The sequence below is a fragment of the Leptodactylus fuscus genome, chromosome 1 (genome assembly GCF_031893055.1).
Source record: "Leptodactylus fuscus isolate aLepFus1 chromosome 1, aLepFus1.hap2, whole genome shotgun sequence".
Taxonomy (NCBI): Eukaryota; Metazoa; Chordata; class Amphibia; order Anura; family Leptodactylidae; genus Leptodactylus; species Leptodactylus fuscus.
Window position 1 is genome coordinate 168000197 of NC_134265.1, and position 18900 is coordinate 168019096.

Genomic DNA, 18900 nt, shown 5'->3' on the forward strand with positions numbered 1-18900 from the left:
TTATTGTTTATTTTGTCCAATACAGCAAGGGTGGGAGTGGGTGCCTTGCCTCCCCTTAGGGTGATAGATGGTGCTTGGTCCTAGGAATCCATGCCCTTAGAGCTTCGACACCTCATTTACATAAAGAATATAAAATAGGATTCTCAGAATTGCAGGAATAAAACTACAAGTCACAGGTATAAAACGTAGTTTTCCTCAGTGACTGAGAATTATAGAATACCCAATCTGAAGAACTCGGACGCCCAGACGCTATTATAAAGTTCTTGCCTTCAAACGCTTATTATTTATGGAAAAGCAAAGCCATATTTTAGCAATTCTGAACATCCCCTTCAACTTTTGTGAAGTTTTTAAAAAAAGAAGTTTTAAAATTGATAAAAACTCTTCAATAATAGAATGACAAATGATTGCAGTCCTGACTTTTGGAATAATTCTAGTGAGTGCTATTTTGCCAGTTTAAGGATTTAAGCAGATAGGAAAAGCAGCTAGTGGATGTGAAACTCTCAGGAAACAAAGAAACTTAAATTTCCTGGCAAACTATTTCTTCCTTTTGAAGGAATCTCAACTCTCAGCGGAAGACATATAGGTAAACAAGTATATTGTTAGCGAGACAAAGTTTGACATAATACTCTTATTTTCTAAAGAAGCTTCCTATTTCTAATGTAATAAATCATGTCTAATGGAAAAACAAAAAAACAAAACAAAACCCAGCATGGAAATATACTGTACAGAATTTTGTAGGCAACTATTTTATTTTATACCATGTAAGCATTAACAAATACTATATATACTTGTATCTCAAACTTTCACTTACTGTCCATGCTCTCTTCTCGCTTTTTTAGCTCTTTGTACTTTTGCTTCTTCTCACCTAGAATAAATAAAAATAAATGAATATGTGTTAATGAGTAAAAAATATGAAAGTTGGCAGAACTTACTATTTCAGTCGAAATACATTGGATGATAGGTACGCTGCAATTTCCATTAACATGGTGCTCTGCCTAGAAAACGTCCATAGAACTCCATATAGCACACAGAAACACAAGCAACAAGAAAGCTGCACTCACGAATCTGTAGTGGTTCCTTTCATCTTTATTGTAGACTCTTAGCAAGACTTACATAGTGGTATGTCAGCTACAGCCAGTGGCAACAGCAGTTTTGCATTTACACGCCTTTTCTGGCTCAAGTCATCAGTCTGTATGTTTCTGCATGTTTCCCTTAAAATTCTGCGTGCGTTGCACATAATGACGTAACGGTGATGGACGGTGAGATCATGTTATGTGTAATGTCGTGTTCATGGCAATGCATCAAGATACCCACACAATACACTTGGTGCCGCAAGCTAAAGCATAGTGGCAGAAGAGGGTCCGTGTGATGCGTGACATCATCACCATGGCAACCGATAGAAAACTTAATACAATCTTATTAAAAACAATTATAAAGTTACAACTTTTCTTATTTTTTGTAGAAACTCATATCATTGCGGTCATTAAAATCTCAGATCTTAAGGCATTAGTCTCCATAATCCATTTAGCTTCTCTCTTTTAGGTCAATCCTTCCCCATATTTCCATTTCAAGGCCCAAAAAGCAGAGAGCACTACAATGACCATTATGGACACATTCAAAAAGCCTCAGACTGCCTACACCAGTGGAAATACATCTAAAATGTTCCCTCACTCTAACATATAAGCAGAGGATAGTCTTCCCTATGCAATAACGTTTACACGAGCATAGATTAAGATTTGCAGTAACTGCTGTACTGTCCTACCCACCATCATACCAGCAACTTGGATAAGGATCCATGGATTCAAACAGTTCATACCAACTTATGCCCAACATATCAAATATCAAGACTTATCAACAAGGCAAGATTTTTCTAGTGTTCAACAAAGCAGCTTTGTTGAGCCTGTAAGAACTATAATCTTCACTTTTTGTTTGAGGTTGACAGGAGCTAAAATCCAGCTTAAGGTGCTCATACACATTAGACTAAAGTAATGCATGTAGCTTTAAGCACTTGCATATTTTAAGCCACTTACTTGTGATCACCATCTAATATTTAATGTGCATCTTGTCCTTCATGGACAGAAGCCATCCTATGCATTTTGCAACACATTTTAACCCTTGATTGTCATTATTAAAATTGAACTATTTTTATACAACTGTGCACTCAAATTGAGTTACTTTTAGGTAGAAACTCTATAAAGAGAGCATTATACATTTAAACCCCATGTTCTAGTCAGATCAATTTCCTGTCCAGTCATGTACTTGGTCTGATAAACAACTTTGCTCAGATAACTACATGCAGATGCCACCATGTGACTAGCTTATTAAATAGCTCCATTAGAAGGGTTGCCCCACTTGAACAACCCCCTTTAGATGTGCAGCTGTAGATCTGTAGGTATACTGGTGCTAGCATTCTTGCTCTTGAATGCAATGATCAACAAAGACTGTGCCAAATACTTCAGAGTGGGAGAGACACATTGCAGAACTATGAACCAAGCCTTGCAAACATCTCCACCAGGGTGAGTTTGTCAAACTTGTGTGACTTCAGGGCACTGTGTGGAGTCAACTAAAGAGGTTGGCAAGGATATATATATATACAGTTAGGGCCAGAAATATTTGGACAGTGACACAATTTTCGCGAGTTGGGCTCTGCATGCCACCACATTGGTTTTGAAATGAAACCTCTACAACAGAATTCAAGTGCAGATTGTAACGTTTAATTTGAAGGGTTGAACAAAAATATCTGATAGAAAATGTAGGAATTGTACACATTTCTTTACAAACACTCCACATTTTAGGAGCTCAAAAGTAATTGGACAAATAAACATAACCCAAACAAAATATTTTTATTTTCAATATTTTGTTGCGAATCCTGTGGAGGCAATCACTGCCTTAAGTCTGGAACCCATGGACATCACCAAACGCTGGGTTTCCTCCTTCTTAATGCTTTGCCAGGCCTTTACAGCCGCAGCCTTCAGGTCTTGCTTGTTTGTGGGTCTTTCCGCCTTAAGTCTGGATTTGTGCAAGTGAAATGCATGCTCAATTGGGTTAAGATCTGGTGATTGACTTGGCCATTGCAGAATGTTCCACTTTTTTGCACTCATGAACTCCTGGGTAGCTTTGGCTGTATGCTTGGGGTCATTGTCCATATGTACTATGAAGCGCCGTCCGATCAACTTGGCAGCATTTGGCTGAATCTGGGCTGAAAGTATATCCCGATACACTTCAGAATTCATCCGGCTACTCTTGTCTGCTGTTATGTCATCAATAAACACAAGTGACCCAGTGCCATTGAAAGCCATGCATGCCCATGCCATCACTTTGCCTCCACCATGTTTTACAGAGGATGTGGTGTGCCTTGGATCATGTGCCGTTCCCTTTCTTCTCCAAACTTTTTTCTTCCCATCATTCTGGTACAGGTTGATCTTTGTCTCATCTGTCCATAGAATACTTTTCCAGAACTGAGCTGGCTTCTTGAGGTGTTTTTCAGCAAATTTAACTCTGGCCTGTCTATTTTTGGAATTGATGAATGGTTTGCATCTAGATGTGAACCCTTTGTATTTACTTTCATGGAGTCTTCTCTTTACTGTTGACTTAGAGACAGATACACCTACTTCACTGAGAGTGTTCTGGACTTCAGTTGATGTTGTGAACGGGTTCTTCTTGACCAAAGAAAGTATGTGGCGATCATCCACCACTGTTGTCATCCGTGGATGCCCAGGCCTTTTTGAGTTCCCAAGCTCACCAGTCAATTACTTTTTTCTTAGAATGTACCCGACTGTTGATTTTGCTACTCCAAGCATGTCTGCTATCTCTCTGATGGATTTTTTCTTTTTTTTCAGCCTCAGGATGTTCTGCTTCACCTCAATTGAGAGTTCCTTTGACCGCATGTTGTCTGGTCACAGCAACAGCTTCCAAATGCAAAACCACACACCTGGAATCAACCCCAGACCTTTTAACTACTTCATTGATTACAGGTTTACGAGGGAGACGCCTTCAGAGTTAATTGCAGCCCTTAGAGTCCATTGTCCAATTACTTTTGGTCCCTTGAAAAAGAGGAGGCTATGCATTACAGAGCTATGATTCCTAAACCCTTTCTCCGATTTGGATGTGGAAACTCTCATATTGCAGCTGGGAGTGTGCACTTTCAGCCCATATTATATATATAATTGTATTTCTGAACATGTTTTAGTAAACAGCTAAAATAACAAAACTTGTGTCACTGTCCAAATATTTCTGGCCCTAACTGTATATATTTTTTATATTAGGCTGCACCGCTGTTTTCTTGTGGCTAAAGTCCTCACCGCCTGTGACATCCCAGGTCCCTTTCCTCAAGCTGTTTGGTCTCGGCAGCAAGACTGGAATGTGTTGGGAGACACCGGAGACAGGTATGTTTTTTTTCCCACCTCCCCCAGTCTAATGTGTATCTATATATATACAGTCCTATGAAAAAGTTTGGGCACCCCTATTAATCTTAATCATTTTTAGTTCTAAATATTTTGGTATTTGCAACAGCCATTTCAGTTTGATATATCTAATAACTGATGGACACAGTAATATTTCAGGATTGAAATGAGGTTTATTGTACTAACAGAAAATGCGCAATATGCATTAAACCAAAATTTGACCGGTGCAAAAGTATGGGCACCTCAACAGAAAAGTGACATTAATATTTAGTACATCCTCCTTTTGCAAAGATAACAGCCTCTAGTCGCTTCCTGTAGCTTTTAATCAGATCCTGGATCCTGGATAAAGGTATTTTGGACAAACAATTCAAGTTCAGTTAAGTTAGATGGTCGCCGAGCATGGACAGCCCGCTTCAAATCATCCCACAGATGTTCAATGATATTCAGGTCTGGGGACTGGGATGGCCATTCCAGAACATTGTAATTGTTCCTCTGCATGAATGCCTGAGGATTTGGAGCGGTGTTTTGGATCATTGTCTTGCTGAAATATTCATCCCCGGAGTAACTTCAACTTCGTCACTGATTCTTGAACATTATTCTCAAGAATCTGCTGATACTGAGTGGAATCCATGCGACCCTCAACTTTAACAAGATTCCCGATGCCGGCATTGGCCACACAGCCCCAAAGCATGATGGAACCTCCACCAAATTTTACAGTGGGTAGCATGTGTTTTTCTTGGAATGCTGTTTCTTTTTGGACGCCATGCATAACGCCTTTTTTTTTATAACCAAACAACTCAATTTTTGTTTCCAAAATGAAGCTGCCTTGTCCAAATGTGCTTTTTCATACCTCAGGCAACTCTATTTGTGGCGTACGTGCAGAAACAGCTTCTTTCTCATCACTCTCCCATACAGCTTCTATTTGTGCAAAGTGCGCTGTATAGTTGACCGATGCACAGTGACACCATCTGCAGCAAGATGATGCTGCAGCTCTTTGGAGGTGGTCTGTGGATTGTCCTTGACTGTTCTCACCATTCTTCTTCTCTGCCTTTCTGATATTTTTCTTGGCCTGCCACTTCTGGGCTTAACAAGAACTGTCCCTGTGGTCTTCCATTTCCTTACTATGTTCCTCACAGTGGAAACTGACAGGTTAAATCTCTGAGACAACGTTTTGTATCCTTCCGCTGAACAACTATGTTGAACAATCTTTGTTTTCAGATCATTTGAGAGTTATTTTGAGTAGCCCATGATGCCACTCTTCAGAGGAGATTCAAATAGTAGAACAACTTGCAATTGGCCACCTTAAATACCTTTTCTCATGATTGGATACACCTGGCTATGAAGTTCAAAGCTCACTGAGGTTACAAAACCAATTTTGTGCTTCAGTAAGTCAGTAAAAAGTAGTTAGGAGTATTCAAATCAATAAAATGATAAGGGTGCTCATACTTTTGCACCGGTCAAATTTTGGTTTAATGCATATTGCGCATTTTCTGTTAGTACAATAAACCTCATTTCAATCCTGAAATATTACTGTGTCCATCAGTTATTAGATATATCAAACTGAAATGGCTGTTGCAAACACCAAAATATTTAGAACTAAAAATGATTAAGATTAATAGGGGTGCCCAAACTTTTTCATAGGACTGTATATATATATATATATATATATATATATATATATCTACCTACTACTCCTATCCTACATATATATATATATATATATATATATATATATATATATATATATATATTATATATTATATTATTATTTATTTATTTATATTATTACTCAACAAGAAAAATGAAAAATAATAAAAACCCGGGATATCTATAGAGCGCTACTGTGTGACAATAAAACAGAAGCCAATTGCATGCAAAAATAAAACCAAATTATTGAGTCTTTATTGATTCCAATTGACAGTAGAAAAATAGGCAAAAATGTAAACTACGCGTTTCAACGCCGAACGGGCGTCTTCCTCAGGCCAAGATGTCCTGAACTGTCAGAGCATGGGAATCAGCTGATTCCCATGCTCTGACATCTGACAGTTCAGGACATCTTGGCCTAAGGAAGACGCCCGTTCGGCGTTGAAACGCGTAGCCTACATTTTTGCCTATTTTTTTTTACTGTCAATTGGAATCAATAAAGACTCAATAATTTGGTTTTATTTTTGCATGCAATTGGCTTCTGTTTTATTGTCACACAGTAGCGCTCTATAGATATCCCGGGTTTTTATTATTTTTTATTTTTCTTGTTCACTAACCTCCACCACCTCACTGGTTGGTGTCCGGGTAAGAGCTGCAACTGTTTATTTTCAGCCCCCTTCTAGGGTTTTCTATATACGGGCGCCAGGTAACTTTTTTTCTTCTTGTGGATATTATTACTCAATCACACAAAAACGGCTGAACGGATTTGGATGAAATTTGGCACATAGATAGTTTGTAACCTCGATTAACACATAGGATACTTTTTATCCAGGCTTCACGACTGTTATGAATTTATGCTCACATACTATATTACACTGCTCTTGCTGCCAGGATTATCAGTTAATTGCGCTTTGCTGATAAAGCCTGATCTCTCAATGTAAACACACAGCTAACCCTGAGTCCATTTTGTATGCACATTTGCATATTATCTGATCTGCTCCAGGCAGTGTGCTGACACACTGGATGGGAACACCGCTATAATCCAAATTGGCATTTTGCCAATTTTAAACATGCCAGGAAAAAGAAAATTAATTTGTCGCGAAATTCTAAAACAAAGAGAGCTATGAAGGCAGCCAGAAGTCAGAGTTCTCCTCAAGCGGAGCTAAGGGGGATCATCAACACCAACAACACACTCATTATATGGCGTAGCAGCGAGCTCCTGAGATACCGGAACAATCGCAGGGACGGTGCAAGGAACAAGTTCAGCGGTAGGCCAGCCTGAGAGCTGCCAAAATGCTGGACCAAGCGGATCATCGATGCTAACAACACGCTCATTATATGGAATCCCAGCAAGCTGCTGAGATACTGGAGCAAACACGGGCACAGCGCGAGGAAAGAGTTCAGCGGCAGGCCAGCTTGACAGGTGCTGAAACGCAGGAGTCGGCGGATCATCAATGCCAACAACACGCTGATTATACGGTGTCCCAGCCAGTTGCTGAGGTGCTGGAACAATCACAGGCACAACGTGAGGAACAAGTTCAGCAGCAGGACAGCTTGAGTGTTGCTGAAAGGCTGGAGCAGGCAAACCATCAACAGCAGCAATTTGTTGAATACAGGCGGAACAACAACGCCAACAACGCGCAGACGAAGTTGCGGGCAGAGGCCTGTATATATATATATATATATATATATATATATATATATATATATATATATACAGTACAGACCAAAAGTTTGGACACACCTTCTCATTCAAAGAGTTTTCTGTATTTTCATGACTATGACAATTGTAGATTCACACTGAAGGCATCAAAACTATGAATTAACACATGTGGAATTATATACTTAACAAAAAAGTGAGAAACAACTGAAAATCTGTCTTACATTCTAGGTTCTTCAAAGTAGCCACCTTTTGCTTTGATTACTGCTTTGCACACTCTTGGCATTCTCTTGATGAAGTTCAAGAGATAGTCACCTGAAATGGTCTTCCAACAGTCTTGAAGGAGTTCCCAGAGATGCTTAGCACTTGTTAGCCCTTTTGCCTTCACTCTGTGGTCCATCTCACCCCAAACCATCTCGATTGGGTTCAGGTCTGGTGACTGTGGAGGCCAGGTCATCTGGCATAGCACCCCATCACTCTCCTTCTTGGTCAAATAGCCCTTACACCGCCTAGAGGTGTGTTTGGGGCCATTGTCCTGTTGAAAAATAAATGATGGTCCAACTAAACGCAAACCGGATGGAATAGCATGCCGCTGTAAGATCCTGGGGTAGCCATGCTGGTTCAGTATGCCTTCAATTTTGAATAAATCCCCAACAGTGTCACCAGCAAAGCACCCCCACACCTCCTCCATGCTTCATGGTGGGAACCAGGCATGTAGAGTCCATCCGTTCACCTTTTCTGCGTTGCACAAAGAGACGGTGATTGGAACCAAAGATCTCAAATTTGGACTCATCAGACCAAAGCACACATTTCCACTTGTCTAATGTCCATTCCTTGTATTCTTTAGCCCAAACAAGTCTCTTCTGCTTGTTGCCTGTCCTTAGCAGTGGTTTTCTAGCAGCTATTTTACCATGAAGGCTGCACAAAGTCTCCTCTTAATAGTTGTTGTAGAGATGTGTCTGCTGCTAGAACTCTGTGTGGCATTGACCTGGTCTCTAATCTGAACTGCTGTTAATCTGCGATTTCTGAGGCTGGTGACTCGAATTAACTTATCCTCCGCAGCAGAGGTGACTCTTGGTCTTCCTTTCCTGTGGCGGTCCTCATGTGAGCCAGTTTCTTTGTATCTTTCAAAGTTTTCCCAATTTTTGGACTGACTGACCTTCATTTCTTTTTTTTTTGAACTGTAATTTTTATTGAAAATTTTTGTATATAGAACAAACAAAAGAATCAAATAAAACTCAAACATCTAACAATCAGGCAGAAGAAACATATACAAAAAAGTATAAGAAATGGGGGAGAGGGGAGGAGAGGGGAGGAGGAGGAGGGAGGAAGGAGTCAAAAGCCTTGAAGGATACAATAAGAATCCCAGGAGGACCAAACAGCCTGAAAGGCGTCCAGAGTAAGATTCAAGGATGCAGTGAGGAATTCCATGCTACGCACGGACTTCATCCTAGCTATAAAATCAGAGTCTAGGGGGGGGGGGGGGCAGCGCGGCTTCCAGTGGAGGGCTATAAGAGTTTTAGCGGCTGTGCAAAGATAAAGGAACAACTTTGATGTATTTTTGCCCAAGTGCATAGGGGGGAGGTCAAGCAAATATACTAGGGGATCTAATGGAACACCCTGAAGGAAAAGGGTGTCAGTAATGGACTGTACAGCAGACCAAAAGGGGCGGATACACGAACAATCACAAAAGATATGATACAATGACCCAACCTCCGTCTGGCATCGCCACCAGTGAGGAGAGATGTTAGGGTTCAAGGAGTGCAGCAGGGCCGGGGTATGGTACCAGTGCATCAGGAGTTTGTACTGGGTTTTACGATAAGAAATACAGGTGGAAGAGCTAGCTGCACGGGACCAAATAATCTGCCACTGACCGGGTGAGATCTGCCTATCCAGGGCCCCAGACCACTTATCCATATACCTGTGGGAGACAAAAAGACGCCCCTCCGGGGAGGAAAGTAGCCTGTATATAAACTAAAGCCCCCACAATGCTCTGAAAGCTTCAGGCTGTTAGGACATGCTAGTGGTGTCCTAACCAATGGAGAGCCACAGGTTAGATACCAAAGCTATGCAGAATGGGAAGGTCTATTTTATGTACTGCAATGGCTCTCAGTGTAACAATGGAAGTGATTTCACAACTACCCAATGGTCTGCTGATAAGCCACATCTGAATGTGCCAGCAGGTAACCAACTGTGATGCACAGCTACATTATAGTGGATGGAATTTAGATAAGTTACATTTAGATTTTGGGTAAAAAACAAACAAACAAAAAAAAAAACAGCACTAATTGACTTTTTTCTGTAGGTTTCAATCCTGTAGCAATGCAGCGAAATTTACCTGCAGATTTCAACCAAAGGGTAAAAGCCATGTGGGGCCCACATAGAAATATGCAAAAAGAACTGACAACAAATACTGTTGAATTTTTCTGCAGACATTTAGCAGCATTTTCGTGGTATTGGGTCTTAGCCTTATATGGATTGACACCTGGCAGTAAAAAGCACCCATCAAGGATATAGCAAGTCAATTGGTGCTCCTTTAATGGGCCAGAATGTCCCTTAGAAACTCTGCATCAATGAATAAGATCTGCTTACATGTATGGCATTATTATTAGTAAAATGCGCTGTCATTAAACAAGCCATTACACATTTATTCCACTAGTATGTTTCCACTGTAAATATTACACTGATCTCTCTTTGCCTACCAAGGTATTCCACCCATTTCTTTTGTATGTCTGGTGCTTGTTATCTGAATGTGATTAGAGACAAGTCTGAAGCTCCATAAAATGAGACTGTTTACCTTCCTCTTAGTTTCGGTCAGGAAGTACAAGCTGTCAATTTGCTCCCACTTTGACTAAACCTTTCCTAGTTTATCACAAAACAACTTCCTTTCACAGAGGATGATTCTGATTGATTATTTCCATCTCATACCATCAGTACATTGGAAAAAATAAAAAAAATTAAAAAAGACAACGAAAATTGGCCGTTTAATAGATATGCTTTAAAATTACTGGAATAGATACCAGCAAAAATATGTGCTTAAGATTACCAAACAACTAATCTAAGGATTAAAAGGATGAATAAGGGTTAACACAAGTGGTGGAAAGAACATGAATATTAATAAATTAGTCTAGTTATTTATTTTGGCTCTAAATATACGTAACCGATTAAAGTTAATTTAGCAATATTCAGGTCATCCACTTCTTTTCTATCTGCGATCCCTCCTTATTGTGCTTGGATCAGGCGGTCTAGCTCTCCGTGTATCATCATCACAGCAACATTTTTGCCTTTCACCAATGTCAGCTGAGTAGCTAAAGACGACTTTCCCAAGCTTCTAATGTTGGCAAGACCCCTAGTCAAGATACCGTGACAGCCTCCAGGTGCTGTAAGCTGGTAAAGTGGGTCGGGAACACATGCAGACTGCACCTATTCAACTAAAAGCAGCGGAGTTGCAATTCTCTATTACTGCTATGTAAACATGGCTACAGAGTCCAGACTCCATACATTGCCCATCTACTTCCCCAGCTTTCAGTGCACGGAGGCTGTTGAAACAACTAAACAGCGCACAGACAGAGGAAGGTTGTGTATATTACACGCAATAAAAAGAACGCATGCAAAATATGTGCTGGAACTATGTTTCCTGGTGTGGAGGAAATAATACATAGTACACGGTTTTCTCATATATCATGGACTTTTATCAAACAATCTAAACTGATGTCAACATCATATAGTCAGAAATAAGTTTCATTTAAAGGAATAAAGTTAGACTTTCATCAAGATCTCTCAGGAATCCTACAGTTAGGCTATGATCACTGGCTGCCTTAGAGAATCCATGACAGATTCTGACAAAATAGAACACAGCCTGCTGTAATCTTGTTGGTAAAATACTGGCTTCCTTGACAGACCCTATTAAAATGAATGGACTGGGCCATATGCAACACATCAGGGATCCTATAATGGAACAGGATAAAGGAAATAACCAACACAGATGCAAACAGATGTTGCTGTACCCTAATATGTTTCCTTATTATTTATTACTTCATAAGGTTTCTGATTTTCAGTAAAGTAATACTACTAGAACAAGAACATGCTGAAAAGGCACTTTAAAGATATAGGACTGCATCCGCATCCTCTTTCCTTAATTTTGTGAATAAAACAATAAGATATTCCAGTGGGACACACAGAATTGATTTCCTTGCAGCTGTAGGATGTCTTACTGGCTTCCCTTCTAGCCATGTAGAAATTAAGCAATCTCCCTTTTCCTCGTTTTATGAAAAAAAAAAATAAAAAAAAAATTCTACTACATTTTTCTACTGATGTCTTGTCTGGCACACGCTTCCTATTGTTTACTAGGAATACTTCTATTATGAAGGAAATCAGTAAAACTGTATGTACTTTTCTGATTTCTTTTCTAACATAAGTATTCACAGTAATTCAAGGTATATTGGTGTGTACACTGCAAACATGCTGTATCATGGTGACATGAGAATATACACTGCCACTTAGTTGGTGAACAGCAAAATAAGAGTTGTTCATTTGGGGTTTAAGCAATAATTTTCAATCTTTTATAGGGCTAACATCATTTTTATTCAGGCCAGTTTCATTAGTTTGTTTTTTAGCAGTTTTCTTTGGCACCACAATTCAAAAGCAATGGCTGATTTTAGGGAAAACTTGAAATTTCTTAATAATTTTGTCAGTTTCAAGTTATTTCAGTGACCATTGTGGGTTTTCTCTCTTTCATGGACAGGTACCAACAAAATTGTTCATGTGCACAAATACGCCGTTCATTCTTTACAGATTAAAGAAAGCGTGCCTGTGTCTAAATACACTTAGAGAGAATGACTACCTAGAGTCGGAGTCAGCAACCTTTTTTGTCTATAGTGCCGATTTTGAAAAGAAAATCAAATATAATTCTAAGGGTGTCGGCCCACTATATGAAAGTCATATAACACACACCATAACTTTAGTTAGGCGATTATACTTCAATTAGAATGTGATCCTTGTCCCTAACCTTTTTTTTTTTTCTCTTAAGCAAAATTATTCCTTTTTAGTAGATATGAATTTTGGATGAACATGGGGTTAAGAGTAGTGTAGCTTCAAAATAGAAAATTAGGGTCCGCACTCTGTGAGTTCTTCATTTAAAACATAGATTTTAATCTATTAATTTAAGAACAGTAGACAAAAAAACATACAAAAAGTGAAAAAAGTCAGAAGAAAAAACAACAAAAAAGTGATTTAAAATCGCTCATAGCTGACGCGTTTCAGGACTTCTCCTGTCCCTTCCTCATAGCAAATAGGATTAAGAGTAGTGTGTGGAAAACCTGCTTTATGGGGGCCTGAGGATGCCCCTCAAACAGCCTAGTATTTTTCTTGAAGAAATCTAAGCAAATCTTTCCAGCCTTATTAAAATGAATGAAGGCAAGTTTAGCTGCCATATCATACTTTGCACAGACAGTTGCTATCCTCTGACTATGGTACTGGCCTGGACACTAGGGTATCATGGCATATGCTCACCCCCAGTGCATCCTCCCATCTAACTGTATTTCCATGGTCTATTAGAAAGAGTGCCACCTGGAGCAGCAGAAAGTCCTGTAGCAGGTAGATATGCCTTGGGTAACAGTTCCTAGGGTTGCTTATCCCTGGGCTAGTGACATAAACTACCGTTCAAAAGTTTAGCATCACTTAGAAATGTCCTTATTTTTTAAAGAAAAGCAGTTTTTTTCAATGAAGATAACATTAAATGAATCAGAAATACACTCTATACATTGTTAATGTGGTAAATGACTTTTCTAGCTCCAAACGTCTGGTTTTTAATGCAATATCTACATAGGTGTATAGAGGCCCATTTCCAGCAACCATCACGCCAGTGTTCTAAGGTACATTGTGTTTGCTAACTGTGTAAGAAGGCTAATGGATGTTTAGAAGACCCTTGTGCAAGTATGTTAGCACAGCTGAAAACAGTTTTGCTGGTTAGAGAAGCTATAAAACTGACCTTCCTTTGAGCTAGTTGAGAATCTGGAGCATTACATTTGTTGGTTCAATGAAACTCTCAAAATGGCCAGAAAAAGAGAATTTTCATGTGAAACTCCACAGTCTATTCTTGTTCTTAGGGGGCGTTCACACTACCGTCGGTGTCCGACAGGTAGTGTCCGCTCAAAATCTGGCACGGACATTAGGAGCGGACACTAGCTGTGCCCGTGACACCTGTCATTCATTTAAATGGCGATCGGGTGCGTTCTTTTGCACTCCGTGCCCTTCCTTCCCTGTCCGCATGTAAAGATGTCCGACTTCTCAAGTGGACAGAAAAACCCGACATGTAGGGTTTTTCTGTCCGCTTGAGAAGTTGGACATCTTTACATCCATTACCTGACCATCCAACGGCTTACATTTCATACAAAACTCCAGGAAAGGAAAAAAACATGTGTATAACAAAACATGTGTAGTTGGAATAATACGGCCATGACTGTATATTAGCAATCACAGACTGCAGGCTGTCATACTCAGCACACCATAGTCCAGTAATAACTAGAAGCTGCCATGAAGTGAGCCGAGTCTTTGATGCAGGAAGGGCAGGTGTTTCATAAATGACACTTTCAGCTTCACTTTTTTTTTTGTACTACTGTGTAGAGAGGTGCGTTGTGAACATTTTTGAAATATACTTTATTAACCTATTTTACTTAGTATAAAACAGGCTCTAAAATTCTCCCTACCATCTCTCTATCTACGAATTGCCTCCTCCTCCAACTGCACCCCAGTGATCAGCTGTAGCTTGTGTAGAAACTTGCAGCACTACCAATGGGGAAACTAAGAATTACACAATGCCCATTCACATCAATTTGTTGCCTGTGTAATGGAAGACAAGTCAAGTGCTCCAGATCAAGTGATACTCTTTGTAACCATTCTCCACTCTGAACAAGATGAGGATCAAGGACTCTAATTCCCTAAAAGGATACATGAATATGGACATTGTAAATCTAGTCAACCTCTTTCCTGCTGAAAACAGAACAGTGTATATATTTTTAACGTCATGCGTTCTAGGGATAAGCAACCTCATTCTACTCTAGAAAAGTAGCTTCATTTTGTGGTCAATGTTTTTGTGACTGAGATTTTAACACAAAATAGAGTCTTACCTTCTATAATATAATCCAGACAGAAAACAGAAGCAATAGAAACAAAAAACATAAAGAAATAGGAGGGAGAAATAAGAAAAAAAAAATCATAAATAATGTATGCAAAAAGAATTGGAACAGAGGGAGCTAAAAGATCAAGGGAGATTTAGCCAAAAGAATCTCATGAGTTATCCTAGGTACATTCATTCTGGACCACCATGGATTTCTGCAATGTATGGGCTCTATAGCCAGATTTCCTATAGATATCCATATATACTCTTGTTTAAAGCTTTCTGAGATAACGCAAAGCCCAGACGAGGTAAAGTTTCTTTAAGGAGACAAATTAATGAAATATTTATTGGAAAGTTACAAATAACACAGCTTACTAAACTTCCTGTGTATATCACAAGGGCCACAGATGAATAAGTATGATTAACTCAGTAAAATGTCTGCAGGCAAATTTCAATTTCTCTTTGAGGGGTTAAAAAAAGCACTCTGGCAATTTTCTATGGATACGTACTGCTAACTCATCAGCAATATTGTTTGGGATTTTTTTTCATTCATTTTGATACTTTTCCTTAAGGGTGGCTGCCCAATAATCATTAATCTTACTACTAGTGTAGAACTTGCTCTCCCTGGAACAGGATTCTAGTCGTCCCTGGGTGGCTGGCTACTTGTGAACTACAGGATTACATTCACATCTATTTAGTCCCCTTCAAAAACTCGCAGGCACCTCTCCTCAAAGTTGCCGAAAGTGCTCCTGAAGATATAATCCAAGCACTTATCAAGAGGGAACAGTCAGTAATTTAGTAGATAAGCTTATTTGTGGATTCCTACAGCTGTCATAGCAGGCAGTTGGATGAAGATGAAGGCACAGACAGCATTGGAATAAGGAATTAAGACTAGTGAGTAGTAGGGTGTATCCAGGTGTTAGAGCCAATAAGCCAAACACAAGGGCCACATGAGGTATTCAAAGCAGAGGAATAGTGAGAAACAGGCCCAGGTCAAGATCCTTTAGAACAACTGGAGTCAGAAAATTAATCCAAAGTGCTAAGCAATAGGCAGGTCCAGGAACACAAAATATCAAACACTTACTGAACAGAAAAGCTAGGTAATATAATAAACCTGATGGCCACATGACTGGAAATAGCCAATGGGAAGGCTAGCTGCAACAGCGCACAGAAGACATCACTGACTGAAGCAGGAGAGTGTTGTCACAAATCTAAGGCTAACAGGAAAACACACTTAAGATGCTTGCAGGATCATGACAGTCAATACATAGAAAATGTATAGCTACAATGCAATGCAGCAAGAAAACCTATGAATCACATGTAGAAGGCAGAGGAAAGCAGTGGGAATACACTGGAATCTCAGCATACAGCACTGATGGGTAACAGGGAAAGGCAGTGTGAAGCAGGAGAAATTCATAACTTTCTTATCATCCTTGGAAGCATTTCATGGGAATACACAGAAGATTATGGTATTAGGGGATTTTAATAACTAACAGGACACAAGTCACGTATTACTGAGCTTTTTTTTACAGGCTGACTTTAGACAGGACTCAGAGTAGTGCATGTGCATTGTGATAAGACCCTGTCCCTCCCCTTCTGAAGAGCCAGAATACATAAGTTTGGTGCCACACAATATATGGGGATGTAGCTATAGCCACATCCACTCCTTAGACCGGTGATGCTTTGACTTCTCATTAAGTGAAACACCAATTAATTTCAGCTTTACATCATTACTGGCCATGCGGTAACAGAAGAACTCTGTGGCCAGTAATAATATACAGCTGAAATAGATATATGTTTTACTTACTGGAAGTGAAAGCACTGGAAGCTGGGGACTGGATACATCTACAACCGCATCAAGGTAAAGTGTATGGCACAACCCCAATAGAAAATTAAAACCGAAGGGCTGCACATGAGACTGCAACTGGGAATTCAAGACCGCTCATATTGGTCACATGAACTAAAACAGGCATAAACAAAAGACTTACATTATTCTTTAATAACATATGCTGCAAAAAATGCAAGCGCACTCCATGTATCATGCACACGATAGTGAGAAACGGACGTCACATGGCCATTTTTTTTCCGACACGTTCCTTTCAGTGGGGCTATTCACATGTTTAACAGAGCCTCTAAAAATAGGGCATGTCCTATTCTTCTTTAGTTTGACTTGAGAAGCATCAGAGAAGCATCAGATCTCCCTTTATATGAAGACATTTACATGGCATACGACTGCTTTCATTCTAATGGCACCCATGTAATTACGATACAATATTTTATGATAATACAATATAGGGCTGTTATATTTATTATTTCATACATTCATTCACAATTCAAATAATGTTAAGCTTATTTATTTATTAATTTCCCCTGGTATCCATCCTCAGACAATTACCCCAACTGCTTTGTCAGCGGTCCATATGGTCAAAAAGGGCCATTTTTTTACCATATGGACCGCTGACAGAGCAGTTTAGTACTTCTACAAGATACGTAGTAGCTATATTTCTAGAAGATAACCTCAAATAAAAGTACCTTGGTGCTCTTCCAAATCCATATCCAGCCTTCCAAGTTCCTCATTGAGTTGCTTAGTCTTTTCTTTTATATCAGTTAACCTGTTGATAAGCAAAAATCAGATTGTAGCCTAATATTATTTTAGCAGTATGGAGGTCTTTAATCCTGTCACACTGCCGCACTGCTGGTGTGATGATCTGGGGAGCTAACGCATACAACAGCACACCACTAGCAATGATATGAGGGATACTAACAGCTCAGCAATATGTGCCAGATATCCTGCAGCCACATGCATTACCTCTCATGGCAGGGCTTCCAACTGAAATTTGTAAGCAAGATCATGCTCGCCCACACTGCAAGGATTTCTAAGATTGCAACACTTCCTTGGCCTGCCTGCTTGCCAGATTTATCAGAAATCAAGCATTCATGGGACCAGCTTGGAAGCCAACTTTGAAAATTTAGAAGTGTGATGGATCTTCAGACCCAGCTGCAACTGCTAAGGGCGAATATGCTGAAGGATACCATAAGGAACCAGTATGACTCCTTACCCAACTATATCCAATTTTGTATCCAGGCTTGCGATGGCCTAACAGGGTAGTATAACCTCCTTCAGTTGTACCGTTTTTCCTAATAAACGTATTGTATGGTAGCTTTGCAGCCTGGGCTCACGGACATCGGTGAATGGGGCAGAGAAGGTATGAGCAGCAAATTGTAGTCATCCATGCCATTTAATCATGGCCCCGCTACTTGCTCACAGTCGTGGGCATGTACCCTAAATGACTGCAACTGATTACTACCTAAAGCTATATAAAATTAATTCATCAGCTAAAACATTTGCTCTATATAAACATAAAGCCATAATCTCATGTAATTGGATCTATTCTTATCTGGAAATTGAGATCATGGTACATCCCATTACAATAAGGTTACAAGCAGTCTGGGAGTCTCTCCAGATCTGTCACTGCAGCGACATCATTCACAGCGATCTGCACTGTTCAGTTGTTTCACGGAGACATTACTTATTGTCCTGAAACAATTCCAATCTAACATAATACTAAAAACATACTTACTGTCGCTCCATACTAGCAATTTCTTGATTATCTTCTTTCACCTATTAAAATATTCAGAATAAATTGTTACATTAAGTCACACTAACATACATTAAGCCATAATGCATTAGTGCAGCTGATTAATGCGCCCGTGTGACTTCTTTTTTCAGATCACACTCAGTCAGCACTGGCAATAACAAGATAGCTGCAAAAAGCCTTGTTGGAATATTTAGAAACCCAGGAATGTGATATTCCCCCACTACACAGCATAGAGAATCCTTAGTAGTCAATATACCTGCCTTTAACATGATAGCAGAAATGTGGCCCATATCTCTAAGGCTCTGTTCACATCTTATCAATTCAACAGATCTAGCAATAACCCTCCATTGGGGTGTCAGCATGGTCTTTTACTTTATTTTTTATTTTAACATTGTGGACAACAGACTGTATGGTTATATAGTGGCATGGATCAGATACTTCTGTCAGAGGTGTATGTTGGGGAATACTAACATCCTC

General features: G+C 39.6%; 1 protein-coding gene across 1 annotated transcript in view; it reads right to left on the reverse strand.

The window, feature by feature from the left end:
• The window catches only part of IFT74 (intraflagellar transport 74), a 106993-nt gene that overhangs the window by 13315 nt on the left and 74778 nt on the right, over positions 1-18900 (reverse strand). Inside the window, exons 12-14 of the mRNA XM_075279479.1 lie at positions 18406-18446; positions 17357-17436; positions 812-865 (exon numbers count right to left, since the gene is read on the reverse strand). Coding sequence (XP_075135580.1) covers positions 812-865; positions 17357-17436; positions 18406-18446 — 175 coding nt within the window. The remainder of the gene's footprint in view (positions 1-811; positions 866-17356; positions 17437-18405; positions 18447-18900) is intronic.